The following is an 18,708-nucleotide window of genomic DNA, read 5'->3' on the forward strand; positions in this document are numbered from 1 at the left end:
AAATTTTGAGGATAGAAAATTCAACTTGATGTCAAACTCAAAGATTTATGCTCATCTATTTGTATTCAAAGCTTGTATGAATTCCAGGTGCTTTTTGCTGATGAGGAAAATGTCTGCTGTACAAATTAAGAAAAAAGCACGTGAATAAACCCATAATTTTGATTTTTGTGTAAACCAATTTACCAGATTTTTGTTTAATTTAAGCTTCGTTTATTAATATATTTAGTCTCGAGTTCTGATTGAAAACTCGCCTCGATTGCTCGTCGAATTTTGGTTTCGGATTATGAGGAAATGTTTCTTTTGTGATAAATTGACACTGTTTTCAAAGCTTTGAAATGAGACTTTCGGCAATTTTAAAATTTTTGTTTGCCCTTATTTTCAAAAATACTCAAATAGCATCGGAAAGAGATCTTGAATGTCCATAAAAGAGTTCTTGAATAATCATTTGACTGTTTGTCGAAAAATGCGCAATGAACTGGCCGTCAGGGTGCAGTTGTCTTAGAGGAGTACTGGGCTTTAAGACACGGAATGTTGGAAATTTCCTTGAAATTAAAAAAACTGGCATTTTAAAATTAAAAAAAAAACTGAATGTGCTCCCTTGAGGAAATGTTTCTTTTTTGTGATATATTGACACCGTTTTCAAAGCTTTAAAATGAGAATTTCAGCAGTTGCTTCGCATACCTATTTACCCCCGCATACCTAGTTAGACAAGCCCCTCATTAAGACAAGGTTTACCAAATATCAACCCATCGGTCGTCGTTCTGAGCTCAATTTTAAAAAAGATGTGTATTTTCTATCGAAGCTTGACCTCGGCCTGTAATAATTTTTTAGACAGAGAGGAAAAATTTAAGCTACCATCTAATTGGCTGTTTGTAATGCTTTCATGTTCATTTTAAAATTTTGTTTGATGCGTTTTCAAGCTCTGTGTGCGATGTTTCATGAATGGTTGCTAGCCTCATTCTGTATTATGGAGTGGGCGCATCTCAGAAAGACTACAACTTGGATTCTAATTCTTTCTTTTACCTTCTGCTGCCACCAATTGTATTTGATGCTGGATACTTTATGCCCAACTGAGCCTTCTTCCAGAACCTGGGCACTATTGTTGTACGCTGTGATTGGGACTCTGTGGAACACGTTCTTCATTGGCATTATAATGTGGGCGTGTGACGCTTTAGGCAAATGATTGTGTCCTCCTAGTTTTTCAAGAAAGAAAAATTTCATTATATTAGATAATAAATTTTTGAATTTTAAGTTTACCGATGGAAAAGATGAGCGAGATCACAGGTCTTCTTTTCAGTATGCCGAATATTGTAACACGAGAATTTGATTTATCATAAGAGAGCAGTGAGGGTGTAAGAGGGATCAAAAAATGGAGGCGATGAAAACAATCTTAAGCAATTAGTTGACTAAGGAAAAATGTTTTTAATAGCCGCCCTCGTCTTCTCAGCCGGCTATTATAGCGCTCCGATTTTTTTTTACAGTTCAAAGAATTTGAATTGTATTGGGGCGCTGTCTTTTTTTAAGATCTGTTCACACATTATCATGATTTTTGAAGTCAAATTGGAGTAGTGGTTTTGGTCACGCCGAAAAAGGAGCTAAAAAGTGGTCACACGTGACTTACCTCACTCTTTAATGCGACTTCACTCTGAAATTCAGTTTTCTGTACTTTAATTCCAACAGTCAAGGTCAAGTAAATGCGTGTCACTCTAATTGAAAGGTATTTGAGAGCAATTATTTGGAGCAACATTATATTTTGCAGATTCCTAATTAAAATATAACAACTCAGCATTTAATAAAAATTCTCTAGTCTGTTTCTTTTACTATCTTTTTGAGACTGCAGATCTACGAAGCTATTGCGGCTATTATCTGGCCACCTGCCAGCTATGTTCAATCTTTTTTAATTGCTCTTGAACGAAGATTGAAGCAATTAATGAAAACGTGTGTGTCTTCATGCGAAATTGTCGCATGGCCGTTTTCTCCTAGCTCATTTGTGATTTCAATTCTCTGGTGGCTTTTACGCGCTTGTCGAATTAATTTTTTCATGATATAAATTGTTTTAGCTCAAAAATTGAACCTGTTGCTAAAACAAAAGCTATTGCAAGATAAAATTGCACAAGGGGCTGATTGCCCAGTTGTTAATGCTTCAGTCTAGCATGCCTGAGATAGATGGTTCGAGGCCATCCCTAGACAGTTTTTTGCACCCATGAAGAAAATTTTATTACAACCCATCTGAATTAAACTGCGCCGCCTGTCCTTTTGAGAGCAATTTGTCCAATGTTAGTCGGTTTATGTTTTTTTTATCAGTTCTAATTAGAGTTTGTTTTCGAAGTTTCCAAATTTTGAGGATAGAAAATTCAACTTGATGTCAAACTCAAAGATTTATGCTCATCTTTTTGTATTCAAAGCTTGTATGAATTCCATGTGCTTTTTGCTGATGAGGAAAATGTCTGCTGTACAAATTAAGAAAAAAACACGTGAATAAACCCATAATTTTGATTTTTGTGTAAACCAATTTACCAGATTTTTGTTTAATTTAAGCTTCGTTTATTAATATATTTAGTCTCGAGTTCTGATTGAAAACTCGCCTCGATTGCTCGTCGAATTTTGGTTTCTGATTATGAGGAAATGTTTCTTTTGTGATAAATTGACACTGTTTTCAAAGCTTTGAAATGAGACTTTCGGCAATTTTAAAACTTTTGTTTGCCCTTATTTTCAAAAATACTCAAATAGCATCGGAAAGAGATCTTGAATGTCCATAAAAGAGTTCTTGAATAATCATTTGACTGTTTGTCGAAAAATGCGCAATGAACTGGCCGTCAGGGTGCAGTTGTCTTAGAGGAGTACTGGGCTTTCAGACACGGAATGTTGGAAATTTCCTTGAAATTAAAAAAAAACTGGCTTTTTTTTGAATTACTGAATGTGCTCCCTTGAGGAAATGTTTCTTTTTTGTGATATATTGACACCGTTTTCAAAGCTTTAAAATGAGAATTTCAGCAGTTGCTTCGCATACCTATTTACCCCCGCATACCTAGTTAGACAAGCCCCTCATTAAGACAAGGTTTACCAAATATCAACCCATCGGTCGTCGTTCTGAGGGCAATTTTAAAAAAGATGTGTATTTTCTATCGAAGCTTGACCTCGGCCTGTAATAATTTTTTAGACAGAGAAGAAAAATTTAAGCTACCATCTAATTGGCTGTTTGTAATGCTTTCATGTTCATTTTAAAATTTTGTTTGATGCGTTTTCAAGCTCTTACTGTGTGCGATGTTTCAGGAATGGTTGCTAGCCTCATTCTGTATTATGGAGTGGGCGCATCTCAGAAAGACTACAACTTGGATTCTAATTCTTTCTTTTACCTTCTGCTGCCACCAATTGTATTTGATGCTGGATACTTTATGCCCAACAGAGCCTTCTTCCAGAACCTGGGCACTATTCTGTTGTACGCTGTGATTGGGACTCTGTGGAACACTTTCTTCATTGGCATTATAATGTGGGCGTGTGACGCTTTAGGCAAATGATCGTGTCCTCCTAATTTTTCAAGAAAGAAAAATTTCATTATATTAGATGTTTACCGATGGAAAAGATGAGCGAGATCACAGGTCTTCTTTTCAGTATGCCATAATATTGTAATCGAATGAATTTTATTTATCGTAAGAGAGCAGTGAGGGTGTAAGAGGGATCAAAAATGGAGGCGATGAAAACAATCATTAGCAATAAGTTGACTAAGGAAAAATGTTTTTGTAATTTTCTGCTTAAAAGTCGTGACATGATTTTACACTGTATTGCATGGACACAAAGAGAGCTGATTTTAGTCTTTATATGCTGGTTGGAATTTCCATTGAATGAGAAAACTGAACATTCGTTTTAGCTGCAACACATTTCGAATTCTATTGAATCATATTACGGTATTGCAATTATGTAAGTATGCCCATTATGGATACATTGGTTTTATATATAAACATTTAAAGAATTGTTATATTTCTGATATTTCTGAAAATGCTTCGTACTTATATGAATTTTTAAAGAGGCAGTTTGAATCTTATAATTTTTGCCTTTTTAAAAAGTTAGAGCTTTTTTTAGCATGGCGAGAAAGACGTCTGTTCACGCCCCTTTCGCTCTTTAATTGTTATGCGAGAGCTATTTTGTACCGTTTTTGTTGAGGACATTTTCAATGGCTTGCCAGGATTGTTTGACGTGACATGTGGTATGTTGAAAATTTTGACTTTTGCGGCGCTAATTTCAGCAGTTGATCCAGTCGCAGTTCTGGCTGTATTCGAAGAGATACACGTGAACGAAACTTTACACATTTTGGTGTTTGGCGAATCGTTGCTTAACGATGCTGTGACGGTAGTTCTTTATCACATGATGGAAGCTTTTACGGAAATCGGCGCTGAACGTTTGAAAACTGTGGACATATTTGCTGGAATTGCAAGTTTCTTTTTTGTTTCCTGTGGAGGAACCCTGATCGGGATACTTTTTGGCTTGTTCACAGCTTACGTGACCAAGTTTACAGATCGAGCTAGAGTAATTGAGCCCGTTTTTGTGTTCTCATCTGGTTATTTGGCCTACCTGTGCGCTGAAATATTCCATTTCTCGGGGATTTTGTCTTTGACGTTTTGCGGCATTACAATGTCGCAATACGTTGATGAGAATTTATCCCATCACAGCAATGTTACGTTCAGATATTTCCTCAAAATGATGTCAGTGGTTTCAGAAGCTATCATTTTCGTGTTTCTTGGCTTGTCAACAACGGAAGCCTTACGACATCTAGATTTGATGTTTGTTATAGTTGCTCTTGTTTTGTGTTTGTTCGTGAGATTTGCCGGCGTGTACTGTCTTACTGCGTTAGCTAACAGGTTTAGAGTCGATAGACTGAATAAAAGTCAGCAGTTTATTATGGCGTATGGTGGAATCAGAGGTGGTGTGGCATTCTGCTTGGCGGTATTATTGGATGAACAAGTGTTTGGCGAAAAAGTGAAAGGAATCTTTGTTTCTACGACCATTATTGTGGTATTCTTCACTGTCTTCATCCAAGGAATGACGATAAAGCCGCTAGTTCAGGCATTTAGAATCAAGACTCAGAACTTGGAGGATGTGAAAATATTTGAAACAATGACTGACCGAGTAATTGATCACGTTATGTCCGGAATTGAGGATATGGTTGGGCGTCGAGGCGAAAATTGGATACGTGTTCATTATGAGAAGATTAACAGCAAACATCTACAGCCGAGGCTTTTGCGGCAGAAGCCCATGACCTCAGAATTGAACATGATGCGAGCATTTTCAAAGCTCAATATTCAGGAAACTGTCAAGTACGTTCAAAGCCATCAAAACATGTTTTTGACGCCTACGCTAAGTCACAGAACCTTATCCGTCATCAGAGATTACTCGACAAAATGTAAGTACCCCGATTGTCCTTACTATATAATGTTGAATTCTAATCATGTAGGTTGATGGATTACAGCAGCAAATCTAATGGCGTTAATCCCCGATGTTATTTAATTTCTTTCTTGTTTGGTAAATGGATAGCTGGACTGGAGTATGTCGACTGGATATTAAAAAGTTATATCCCGGTGAATTTAAGTTCACACGACGCATTTCATATTCACTCGAAAGTTTTTGCAACTTTGAGTCCTACTCGTTTTTGCGCCATTTTTTATCTAACCGATTTCACTCTCCGATTGAATATTTCTCCCTGACTTCTTTTTGCGGTTTATCTAGGTGGTACTCACTCAGTAGTTTGAGCTGCTTAGTTCAATTGGTGAGAACTAGGCTTCATTTTTTGATGATGTGTCAGCTGTTCGCAGCACCGTCTTTCATAATTTTGTAAGTAATTTGCTCTCGGACAAAGTTTCATTCAGTTTTTGTCGTCGTGTGGTTTTTAATTGCTCTCAACGAAGTTTGTAGCAATTATATTAGTCCGGTTGGTCTTTCTTAATGTGATTTTTCGCTTGACCAATTTTTCGTCTGACCCATTTGACTTTTCGTCCTCACAAACGGGATAAACAGGTAGCGCCCAGCGGGCATTAAGTTCTCTTACAGCCTTTCAGCTCACTAGTCTCCAAGTATGCGATTCACAGAATTTGTTTTGGAGACTTGTACTTATGGTGTGGAGGGCTGTTCATAGAGGTTGACCCCCCCCCCCCTCAGTTCACCCCCAATCCCCGTCTCTGCACATCGTTCATGCCGTAAGGGTCCCCGTGCAGTCAAAGACCCCCTGCCACCCCCCCCCCCCCACCACTTGCCCACTGTGCACTAGCCCCTCGCATGCTTTACTCACATCACGGCCCTTCACTTAAGCTGACCTCACTAAACCGTAGATAGCTACTGACGAAGTCACCCGCTCGCCGGTCGTTTGAGAGCAATTCGCCAGACGTTAGTCGGTTATGTTTTACGTTTTTAAGCAAAGTTTTTGTCAAGTGGTGATGCTGTACTACTAAGAGTCAAATGAAAAGTGCGTCGATTTTATGTAAACCGATCTATAATCTTAGTAACAATATTTTCACCGCTTCGACCAGCTAGGTGAGGATTGAAGCGGACTCAAATTAAATTGAGCACATGTCAGTTGTTCGAGAGCAACTCATCCAACACTGGTTGGTTGTTTATTGTTTTGTCTATAAAAGTTTGTGTTCTGTTCAGTACAGCTCAAAAGCGTTAAGTATGCTTCAGGAAAATGAGAAAAAGTGAGAAACGAAAGTGAGAAAGAAAGGAAAATGAGTAAAGAAAGTGAGGAACGAAAGTGAGAATAGAAGGCGAAAAAAGAAAGTGGCAAACAGAAAGAAAAGAAAGTGAGGAAAGAAGGCGATAAAAGAAAGTGAGAAGCAAAAGTGAGAAATGAAAGTGAGAAAGGAAAGAGAGGTGAAAGTGACAAAAAGAAGGCGAGAAGAGGAAGTGAGAAACGAAAGAGAAAAAGTGAAAAGAAAATGAGAGAAGGTACGAAAAGAAAGTGAGAATCGAAGGCGAGAAAAGAAAGTGACAGACAGAAAGAGAGAAGAAGGCGAGAAAATATAGTGAGAAACAAAAGTTTGAAACGAAAGTTTGAAACGAAAACGAGAAAAAGTGAGAAAGGACAATAAGAGTGACAAAAAGAGGGCGAGAAGAGAAAGTGAGAAACGAAAGTTAGAAACGAAAGAGAGAAAAGAAAGAGAAAAAGGCGAGAAAAGAAAGTGACAAACGAAAGAGAAAAGAAAGCGAGAAAAGAAACTTACAAAAAGAAAACGAGGAAAGAAAAAATGAGAAAAGGAAATGAGAAAAGAAAGCCAGAAAAGAAAGTGAGAATGCAGAGTAAGAAAAGAAAGAGATAAGAAGGCGAGAAGGAAAAAAAGAGAAGAAGGTAGGAAATGAAAGTGAGCAAAGAATGAACATAAAGAGATAAGAAATTGAGAACAGAAAAGGCAAAAGGAAAACGAGAAAAGAGAAAAGTGTTATAGAAGTGAGGCAAGAGAGAGAACAGAATGTGAAAAATGAAGACAAAAGAAAATGAGAAAAGAAAAGAATGGCAAGCGAAAATAGAGAAACGAAACAAAAGAGCTATGGCATATTTGGCTTGTTTTCGAATTGAAAACTATAAAAATCTTGCTGCTTTGTCAATTTTCTTTGCAAAACCTCAGCAGACAGCATACACTTAAAGACTTGAAAAGAACAGAGTCTAGATAATTGGGTTTATATCAGTAGAGTTGCTTAATCACTCATCTAAATTTTCTGTAATCAGGTTAATCTGCAGTTTTAGTGATCTTCATGGGAATAGCTTTTTTATCAAAAGGAGAGCTGTCAGGCTTAATTCGGCCATCAACAGGACCCGGTGTCTGTCTTTGAACTCAAGAGTCATCCGCACATGTTACAACGCTCGCTCTAACTGGCAACGGTCAGTACAGATTAGGAGCTTAAACATGTTGGTATACCATTTTCGATTTCCTTTAAAGTATATATAAAAAACGAAATTAATAGGCAAAGTTTTTTGCATGGTAACAATTGCTTTTACATGAAATCAAACAAGCTTTTCTGTTTAAACTATGTGCAATCAATTTCCATTTCCCAATTACGTTTTCCTATAAGTTCCGTTTAAGTTTTTGTTTTTTATTGTCCTGGAGCATACTTCAAAACTTGTGTGCCATTCTGAACAGAAAACTGTTTTGTGGACAAAAACCTGTTTTGTGGACAAAAAACTAACATTGGATGAATTGCTCTCAATTTATTGAAGAGCGAATCATTCGCAAAATGTTTTTCCATTCATTTGCAACAACTTACATGCATAAATCACTCGATTTGGAAAATTTTTGCGTCAATGTTTTAAATGTTTTCTCTTCATTGAAGTCAAATTCGCTGCTGACTTCAATCACCTGGCTAGAGCAGTAAAGGGAGCAAATGTGCGAGTGCGTTTGGTTCAATATTTTTCAAAGTTTTTAGTGGAGTGAGAATATGGCGTTTGAGCAATTTCCGGGTTTTCAGATGGATTATTTTCTCTGCTTGGTCGAATGTGAGAAATGGTGACAAATGGAAGCGATATAAGTGCGAGAAAAAAAAGAAAGGAGTAAAGAGAAAAGAAAGCGAAAATAGAGCAAATAAAGAAAAAAGCTGTAGGAAATATTTTTGAACGGCTTAAAATTATACTTTATTTGCAATGGCGAAAACCTGGAAGTTACAGCACTCAAAATTCGAACGCAATGAAAAATTTAGCTCGAACATTTTGCATGTTATTGGATTCAAAAGTTTCAAAATCTTGCTTTTTGGTCAGTTTTTTTGCTAAACCTCAGCAGACAGGATACACTTTCAAGACTTGAAAATAACATAATAAGATTTTTAACAGTAAAATTGTTTAAACATTTTCTCCTTCCTCTAACTCGTCGTTCATCAGATTAACCATTACTAGTAATTTTTATGGGAACAGCCTTTTTTATCCAAAGGAGAGCTGTCAAGCTTAATTCTGCTATCAACAGTAGGATTTTGGGTCGGTCATAAGCAACGTCCGCATATGTTTTGCAGTGATAAAATCAATTGCCGCCCATTGAATTTGGAGAAATTTTTTCAATTCTCGAATTGTGTTCCTGACAGTTGGCTTCAATTTGTTCATCTAGGGGCAATTTCTTAATTCTGCTCTTCTTTTTTGACGATTCATTCTGTCATCAGACCTGCCACTTTTCGATTGACAGACATACTAACTCAACGACATTTGTCACGATTGAATAGCACAAAAATTGCTTCTCAAACCGTTGATTTTCAGATTTGAAGCTTTGCTGCAGTCTGGTTATCGGCAAAGCAGTCATTTGGAAAACAGTCAGTTTCGAGAAGAAGCGTTACTTCAAGTGAAGAAAATAAGCGTAAGAAAGTTGACCTCATTTTTCAAGTAAATTTTACGATTATGTTCTGAGACGAGTGAAAAATCTCAGACGGTTTAGATGTGCCCGCCTTGTTTACTTTTGATCACCAATGGATCTTTCTTACCTAATCGTCGGCCATCTTGGATGTGCAAAATTCATTGCACCAGGAATGACAATATATAAAAAGAGCAATCAGCAATGCAGAAACGCAACGAAAAGGTTAAAGCGAAGGATAAAATGAATCGTCTGATTCAGTCGTTAAAGTCGACGCATTAAAAATTTTCGGTTTGAAGGCAACGGCTCAAGGTCACGCGCACACACACAAACACTTACCCACCATCTTACTTTCACGAGTACACACACAAACACAGACGTACGCGGTCAGGTTACATGTTTTAACACCGCATAAGAGAACGTTCGAAAACGAATTGAACGTTTGAAAAAGGAGCGTAAATTTGAAAACTAAGCAAATGTTCGAAAACGGAGTGAACATCCGGAAACCGAGAAGTGAATTTGAATACAAAAAGACGCAAAAGACTGCTACAATCCCTAACTTCCACTGGATGAGAACACCTCCCGTTCCGTCACCGTAGAGCAACTCATTCCGCTTCTCAACCCATAGACATAGGCTCAAATCTGATTTGTGCTTTTTGATTTCTATGAACATGTTCAAGGGGGTGTTAAAACATGTACCGATTAGGAGCTTTTACATGGTGGTAAAGCATTTTCGGTTTCATTCAGTATAGATTTAAATTGAAATTGAAAGTGAATGATTTTTGCAAGGAAACAAACAATCGAGTGTACATGAAATCAAACAAGCCTTTTGTTTTTACTATGAGCAATCAATTTTCATGTGCCAAATCTGTTTTGGATTAATTTCGTTTAGGTTTTTGTTTTCATTGTCCTGGAGCTTGCTCCAAATTTTTGTTACATACTGAACACAAAACAGTTTTGTTGACAAAAAATATAAATCTACCGGTATTGGATGATGGATGTTCTTCCTTTCATTTTCAGCAACTTACACTGCATAAATCACTTGATTTGGAAAGCTATTGCGGCAATGTTTTTAAATGTTTGTTTTTTCTCTTCATTGAAGTCAAATTAGCTTTTGACTCCAATCACGTTGCTAGAGCAGTAAAGGGAGCAAATGTGCGAGCGAATTTGAGTCAATATTTGCAGAGTTATAAGTGGAGTGAGAAATTGGCGTTTGAGCGAACTTCTGGTTCTTCAGATGGATTATTTTCTCTGCTTGCGTCGATTGTGAGAAATGCTGATAAATGAAAGCGATAAAAGGGCTAGAGAAAAAAGAAAGGACTAAGAGAAAAGAAAGCGAAAATAGAGAAAATAAAAAAAGCTGTTGTAAATATTTTGAACGGCTTAAAATTGTGCATTTTAATTCGCAATGGCAAAAACCTAGAAAACAGAGCAGTCAAAATTTGAACGCAATGAAAAAGTGAGCTCCAAGACTTCGCATGTTTTTGCATTCAAAACTCTATCAAAATCTTGCTTCTTAATGTTTTTTTGTAAGACCTCAGCAGACGCGTTCAAGACATGGAGATAACATAATTATTTTGGTTTCTATCAGTAGAGTTGCTTAATCATTTTTACCCTCCTTTAACTTGTCTTTCATCAGGTTAACCTCCACAATTTTAGTATTCTTTTTGGGAATTGCCTTCTTTTATGCAAAGGAAAGCTGCCAGGCCTAATTCGGCTATCAGCAGCAGGATTTGTGGTCCGTCGTCGAACACAAGAGACGTCCACACAGGTTTTTACAACTGTCTGACTGGCATTGGGTACAAATCTAATCTTATTGTTTCCGTCGTCGGAACTCGATGCGATCCGTGCATGTCACTTTTTGACTTTTTCCAGTTTCTTCAACATCGTGGCTAAAACTAAACAGATGTATAAGTCAAAAGGAAAGAAAATAAGATACTTCGAGCAACAATCCTTTGGATTCATCTGGCAGAAGTTTAGCAAAAAGTTACTCACTTTTCAAGAGGGTAGATGATTTATTTTCTCTTGCTGTGCCTTTTTTCGTCGACCTCCTTTCTGCGGACTCGACATTCACCGCCATGGGGGTGCTGTTGTCCTCGTTCTACATGTCGAGCAGATTTTGATAACAGAAATATCAGGATCCACGTTTGGATTGATAAATTTAGTTGCTGCCTTTTTGAACTTTTGAAATTTCCTGCATTGTGTTTCTGACAGTTACCTTCAATTTGTTTAGCTAGGGGAAAATTCTGCTCTCCTTTTTGAAGGTTCGTTCTGTCATCAGAGCTTCCACTTATCGACTGACAGACGGACTAACTAAACGACATTTGTAACCGTTGAATAGCAAAAATAATTTGATGCTCGAACTTTTGATTTTCAGATTTGAAGCTTTGCTGCGGTCGGGTGATCGTCAAAGCAGTCATTTGGAAAAATGTCATTTTAGAGAGGAAACCGTTACTTTATGCGGAGAAAATAAGCGTAAAAAAGTTGCACTTTTTTTAAACTGAATTTTTACATACACGCACACCCGTAATGTGGTTGTCCTCATTCAGTGCTCAAACTCCATGCAATGTTTAAATTCTTTTAGGGCAATGCCTCAAGGTCACACACGCACCCACACTATCTCATCTCACACACAAGTACGCGCATGCACAACCACGTACACGGTCAGGTTAAGATAACACACACACAAGACCCAAACAGACGCAAAGGACTGCTACTATTCCAAAATTCCGCTGGATGAGAACGCTTCCCGTTCCGTCATCGTAGAGCAACTCATTCCGCTTCTCAACCCATAGACTCCAATTTGTGCTTTTTGATTTCTATGAACATGTTCAAGTGGGTGTTAAAACATGAACCGATTAGGAGCTTTTACATTGATTCTCCAACTTCTGACTCACTTAACAACAGGATATCGTTTCTCATCGGACCTGGATAAGATTCGAGCCCGTCGCTTCATGACTTGAGGAGCATGTTTCTCCACTTTCTTCATCTTTGTGGCTTAAACTAAAGAAAGGCATCGATAAGTCGGAAGGAAAAATACATACCATAATTCGAACAACAATCATTTGTATTCATCTCGTAGAAGTTTAGCGAACGGTTAATCCTTTTTCAAGAGGGTAGATGACTTCCCCTTGTATCACTGTGCCTTTAATCGTCCACCTTCTTTTCCTACTGCAGACTCGAGTTTAGCCGCTATAGGGTTGCTTACGTCCTCGTCCTTCATGTCGAGCAGATTTTTGATAACAGAGCTATCAGGATCCACGTTTGGAGTGATAAAAGTCTTTGCCGCCCCATAGCCGGAGTTTTTTTTTCAATTCCTGCATTGTGTTCTTGACATTCCCCCTCAATGTGTTTACCTAGGGGCAATTTTTCGAATTCTGCGCTCATTTTGTTAAGATTCATTCTGTCATCGGCTTCCATTTTTCGACAGACAGACAGACAGAGTAACTCAACGACATTTCTAGCCGTTGAATTGCAAACATAAATTGCTGCTTTAACTTTTTAATTTCAGATTTGAAGCTCTGCTGCAGTCTTGTTATCGTCAAAGCAGTCATTTGGAAAACAGTCAATTTTGAGAGAAATCCGTTATTTTAAACGAAGAAATTAGGCGTCAAAAAATTACACGTTTTTTTCAACTGATTTTTTTTTCATATACGCACACCCGGAAGCATACAATCGTTGTCCTGATTCACCGCTTAAACTCCATGCAATAGTTATCTTCAGTCTTGGTCAACGGCGCAAGCTCACGCACACACCCACCCACACACACACACACATGTAAACGGTCAGGTTAAGATAACACACACACAAGACCCACACAGACGCAAAGGACTGCTACAATCCCGAACATCCACCTGTTTCGTACCCGTTGACCAACTCATTCTGCTTCCCAACCCATAGACATGGGCTCAAGTCCGATTTTTGTTTTATGGTTTTTTCGAACATCATGTTGAAGGGTGGTGGTGTTAAGACATGTATAGACTGGAAGGTTAAACATGGTGGTATAGCATTTTCGATTTCGTTTAATATATATATATATATATTTATATATATATATATATATATATATATTTAAAAAATGAAATTCATAGGAAACGATTTTAGCAAGGTAACAAACAATTACTTTTACGTCAAATCAAACAAGCTTTTTTGTTTAACAATCTTCATATTCCAAATCCATTTCACAATACATTTTGTTCAGGTTTTTTTGTCCTTGAGAATACTTCAAAATTTTTGGTGCCATACTGAACACAAAAACATCTTTGTGAAAAAGCTACCATATGGATGAATTGCTCTCGAATAACTTAAGAGTGAATCATTCACAGAATACTCTTATTCATTTGCAACAACTTACACTGCATAAAGCTATTGCAGCAATGTTTTTAAGTGTTTGTTTTTTCTCTTCATTAAAGTCAAATTAGCTTGCTTTCTTTAATCACTTGTCTGGAACAGTAAAGGGAGCAAATGAGTGAGTGGGTTTGAGTCAATATTTTTCTTAAAAGTTGTAAGTGGAGTGAGAATTTGGCGTTACCATGAACTTCCGGTTCTTTAGATGGATTATTTTTCTGCTTGCGTCGATTGTGAGAAATGCTGACAAATGAAGGCGATAAAAGGGCAAGAGAAAAAAGAAAGGACTAAGAGAGAAAAGAAAGCGAAAATAGAGAAAATAAAGAAAAAAGCTGTGGAAAATATTTTTGAACGGCTTAAAATTGTGCTTTATTTGCAAAGGCGAAAACCTGGAAGTTACAGCACTCAAAATTCGAACGCAATGAAAAATTTAGCTCGAACATTTTGCATGTTATTGGATTCAAAAGTCTCAAAATCTTGCTTTTTGGTCAGTTTTTTTCAAGACCTCAGCAGACAGGATACACTTTCAAGACTTGAAATTAACATAATAAGATTTTTATCAGTAAAGTTGGGTAATCATTTTCTCCTTCCTCTAACTCGTCTTTCTTCGGATTAACCACATTTTTAGTAATCTTTATGGGGAAGCCTTTTTTATCCAAAAGAAAGCTGCCAGACTTAATTCGGCTATCAACAGCAGGATGTGGGGTCCGTCTTTCAACAAAAGTATCGTCCGCACAGGTTTTCACAACGGCCTGATTGGCAACAGTCAAAATTTTTTTCTTATCGTTTCCCTCGTATGAACTGGATACGATCCGTGCACGTCCCTTCTCGACTTGAGGAGCATGCTTCTTTTTCTTATATTTCGTGGTCGAAAGTAAAATAAGAGCAGATCGATAAGTCAGAAGGAAAGAACATACCATACTTCGATCAACAATCTTCTGGGTCTATCGGAGAAATATTTAGCGAAAAGCGAATCACTTAAGAGGATATCGTTTCTCTCATCGGACCTGGATAAGATTCGAGCCCGTCGCTTCATGACTTGAGGAGCATGTTTCTCCACTTTCTTCATCTTTGTGGCTTAAACTAAAGAAAGGCATCGATAAGGCGAAGGAAGAATACATACCATAATTCGAACAACAATCATCTGTATCCATCTGGAAGTTTAGCGAATGGTAAATTTTTTTTCAAGAGGGTAGATGACTTCCCTTTGTCTCACTGTGCCTTTTATCGTCCACGTTTTTTCCCTACTTCAGACTCGACTTTGGCCGCTATAGGGGTGCGTACGTCCTCGTCCTTCATGTCGAGCAGATTTTTGATAGAATTATCAGAATCCACGTTTGGAGTGATGAAAATGTTTGCCGCCCCATAGCCGGAGTTTTTTTCAATTCCTGCATTGTGTTCCTGACAGTCCCCCTCAATTTGTTTACCTAGGGCAATTTTCGAATTCTGCACTCATTTTGTTAAGATTCATTGTGTCATCAGCTTCCTTTTTTCGACAGACAGAGTAACTCAACGACATCTCTAACCGTTGAATTGCAAACATAAATTGCTGCTTAAACTTTTTAATTTCAGATTTAAAGCTTTGCTGCATATTTGTTATTGGCAAAGCAGTCATTTGCAAAACAGTCAATTTCGAGAGGAAACCGTTACTTTAAACGAGAAAAAATTGTTAAAAATTAGAGCAGATTTTTTCAACTAAATTTTGATTAAGGCCTGAAACATTGAAAAAACTTCAGACGTTAAGACCAGTTCAGATCTGCCCACCCTGTTTACTTTTGATGACCAATGGATGTTTCTTACCTAATTTGTGGCCTTCTTGGATATGCGAAAATCAGTTCACTAGGATTAAAAATGTAAAAAGAGCAATAAGTAATGCATAAAGGCAATGCAATGGTTAAAGTCAAGGATAAAAATCCTTGGCCTAATTGAGTTGATAAACTCGATTTAATGGTTAAATTCAGTTAAGTTCAATGACTAAAGGTCACACAAACAAGCACTATCCCGCACACACAATTACCAACACACGGGGTCAGGTTAAGAAAACGTTCGAATGGAATCCAACGTTTGAAAAAAGAGCGAAAGTTCAAAAACTAAACGAACGTTCGAAAACCAAGTGAACATCCCAAAACCGAAAAGAGCTTTTGAATGCCTGCGTGCACACGCATGCATGTTTAAACTATGTGCAATCAATCTTCATATTCCAAATCCGTTTCCCAATAAATTTTGTTCAGGTTTTTTTTTGTCCTGGAGCATACTTCAAAATTTTTGTGCCATACTGAACACAAAAACAGTTGTGTGGAAAAAAGCTACCATATGGAAGAATTGCTCTCGGTTAACTCAAGAGTGAATCATTCGCAGATTGTTCTTATTCATTTGCAGCAACTTACACTGCATAAAGCTATTGCAGCAATGTTTTTAAGTGTTTGTTTTTTCTCTTAATTAAACTCAAATTAGCCTGGTGTCTTTAATCACGTGACTGGAACATTAAAGGAAGCAAATGAGTGAGGAGGTTTGAGTCAATATTTTTCGTCAAAGTTTTAATGTGAGTGAGAAATTGGCGTTTGAGTGAACTTCCGGTTCTTCAGATCGATTATTTTCTCTGCTTGCGTCTAATGGGAGAAATGATGACCAATGAAAGCGATGAAATGGTAAGAGAAAAAAAAGAAAGGACTAAAGAGCGAAAAGAAAGCAAATGCCGTGGCAATTATTTTGAACGGCTTAATATTGTGCTTTTTAATTCGCAATGGCAAAAATCTAGAAGTTACAGCACTCAAAATTCGAACGCAATGACAAGGTTAGCTCGAACATTTTGCATGCTATTGGATTCAAAAGTTTCAAAATCTTGCTCGTTGGTCAGTTTTTTGCAAAACCTCAGCAGACAGGATACACTTTCAAGACTTGAAAATAACGTAATAAGATTTTTAACAGTAAAGTTGTTTAAAAATTTTCTCCTTCCTCTAACTCGTCGTTCATCAGATTAACCACATGTTCAGTAATCTTTATGGGATGAACCTTTTTTATCAACAGGAAAGCTGCCAAACTTAATTCGGCTATCAACAGCAGGATGTGGGGTCCGTCTTTCAACAAAAGAATCGTCCGCACAGGTTTTTACAACGGTCTGATTGGCAAGTCAAAAATTTTTTCTGATCGTTTCCCTCGTCTGAATTGGATACGATCCGTGCACGTCCCTTCTTGACTTGAGGAGCATGCTTCACTTTCCTATACTTCTTGGTCGAAAGTAAAATAAGAGCAGATCGATAAGTCAGAAGGAAAGAACATACCATACTTTGATCAACAATCTTCTGGATCCTTCGGAGAAATATTTAGCGAAAAGCGACTCACTTAACAAAACGTTATCGTTTCTCTCATTGGACCTGGATAAGATTCGAGCCCGTCGCTTCATGACTTGAGAAGCATGTTTCCCCACATTCTTCATCTTTGTGGCTTAAAATAAAGAAAGGCATCGATAAGTCGAAAGGAAAAATACATACCATAATTCGAACAACAATCATTTGTATCCATCTGGTAGAAGTTTAGCGAACGGTTAATCCTTTTTCAAGAGGGTAGATGACTTCCCCTTGTATCACTGTGCCTTTAATCGTCCACCTTCTTTTCCTACTGCAGACTCGAGTTTAGCCGCTATAGGGGTGCTTACGTCCTCGTCCTTCATGTCGAGCAGATTTTTGATAACAGAGTTATCAGGATCCACGTTTGGAGTGATAAAAGTATTTGCCGCCCCATAGCCGGAGTTTTTTTTCAATTCCTGCATTGTGTTCTTGACATTCCACCTCAATGTGTTTACCTAGGGGCAATTTTCGAATTCTGTGCTCATTTTGTTAAGATTCGTTCTGTCATCAGCTTCCATTTTTCGACAGACGGACAGAGTAACTCAACGACATTTCTAACCGTTGAATTGGAAACAAAATTGCTGCTTTAATTTTTAATTTCAGATTTAAAGCTCTGCTGCAGTCTTGTTATCGGCAATGCAGTCATTTGCAAAACAATCAATTTCGAGAGGAAACCGTTACTTTAAACGATAAAAAATTGTTAAAAGGTCGAGCAGATTTTTTCAACTAAATTTTGATTAGGGTCTGAGACATTGAAAAAACTTCAGACGTTAAGAACAGTTCAGATCTGCCAGTCTGTTTATTTTTGATCACCAACGGATGTTTCTTACCTAATCTGTGGCCTTCTTGGATATGCGAAAATCAGATCACTAGGAACAAAATGTAAAAAGAGCAATAAGTAATGCATAAAGGCAATGCAATGGTTAAAGTCAAGGATAAAAATCATTGGCTTGATTGAGTTGATAAACTCGATTTAATGGTTAAATTCAGTTAAGATCAATGGCTAAAGGTCACACAAACAAGCACTATCTCGCACACACAACACACACGCGCGTACGCGGTCAGGTTAAGAAAACGTTCGAAAGGAATCCAACGTTTGAAAAAAGAGCGAAAGTTCGAAAACTAAGCAAACGTTCGAAAACGAAATGAACATCCCAAAACCGAAAAGAGCATTTGAATGCCTACGTGCACACGCATGCATGCATGCTCAGGCGCTCTCACACAGGATTGCATACATAAACACACAAGACCCACATGTACACAAAGGACTGCGAAAATCCAAAACTTCCACTGGTGAGAACACCTCCCGTTCTGTCCCCGTAGCTCAACTCAATCCGCTTCTCAACCCATAGATCTGAGTTCAAATCCAGTTTCTTGTGTTGCTTTCTGTGAAAAGCATGTTTAAGAGCTGTTAAAACACGTATAGATTGGGAGCTTAAACATAGTGATATAGCATTTTCTATTTACGTTTTTTATAAAGATTTAAAATGAAATTGATAGGGAATGTTTTTTTAAGGTAACAAACAATAGACTGTACATGAAGTCAAACAAGCCATATTTGTTTAAACTGTGTGCAGTCAATTTTCTTATTCCAAATCCCTTTTCCTCTAATTTTTGTTTAGGTTTTTGTTTTTTGTTGTCCTGGGCCCAAAATAGTTTTGTGGATAAAAATAAAAAAGCTTCTAATATCGGTTAAATTGCTC

At 37.5% G+C, this 18,708-nt stretch overlaps 1 protein-coding gene across 1 annotated transcript in view; it reads left to right on the forward strand.

The window, feature by feature from the left end:
- Window positions 1–18,708, forward strand: part of LOC142335970 (putative Na(+)/H(+) antiporter nhx-9) — a 47,008-nt gene that overhangs the window by 13,090 nt on the left and 15,210 nt on the right. Inside the window, exons 3-4 of the mRNA XM_075384393.1 lie at window positions 3,274–3,510; window positions 4,184–5,398. Coding sequence (XP_075240508.1) covers window positions 3,274–3,510; window positions 4,184–5,398 — 1,452 coding nt within the window. The remainder of the gene's footprint in view (window positions 1–3,273; window positions 3,511–4,183; window positions 5,399–18,708) is intronic.

Source organism: Convolutriloba macropyga, chromosome 3, assembly GCF_964194025.1.
Source record: "Convolutriloba macropyga chromosome 3, txConMacr16.3, whole genome shotgun sequence".
Classification (NCBI taxonomy): Eukaryota; Metazoa; Xenacoelomorpha; order Acoela; family Convolutidae; genus Convolutriloba; species Convolutriloba macropyga.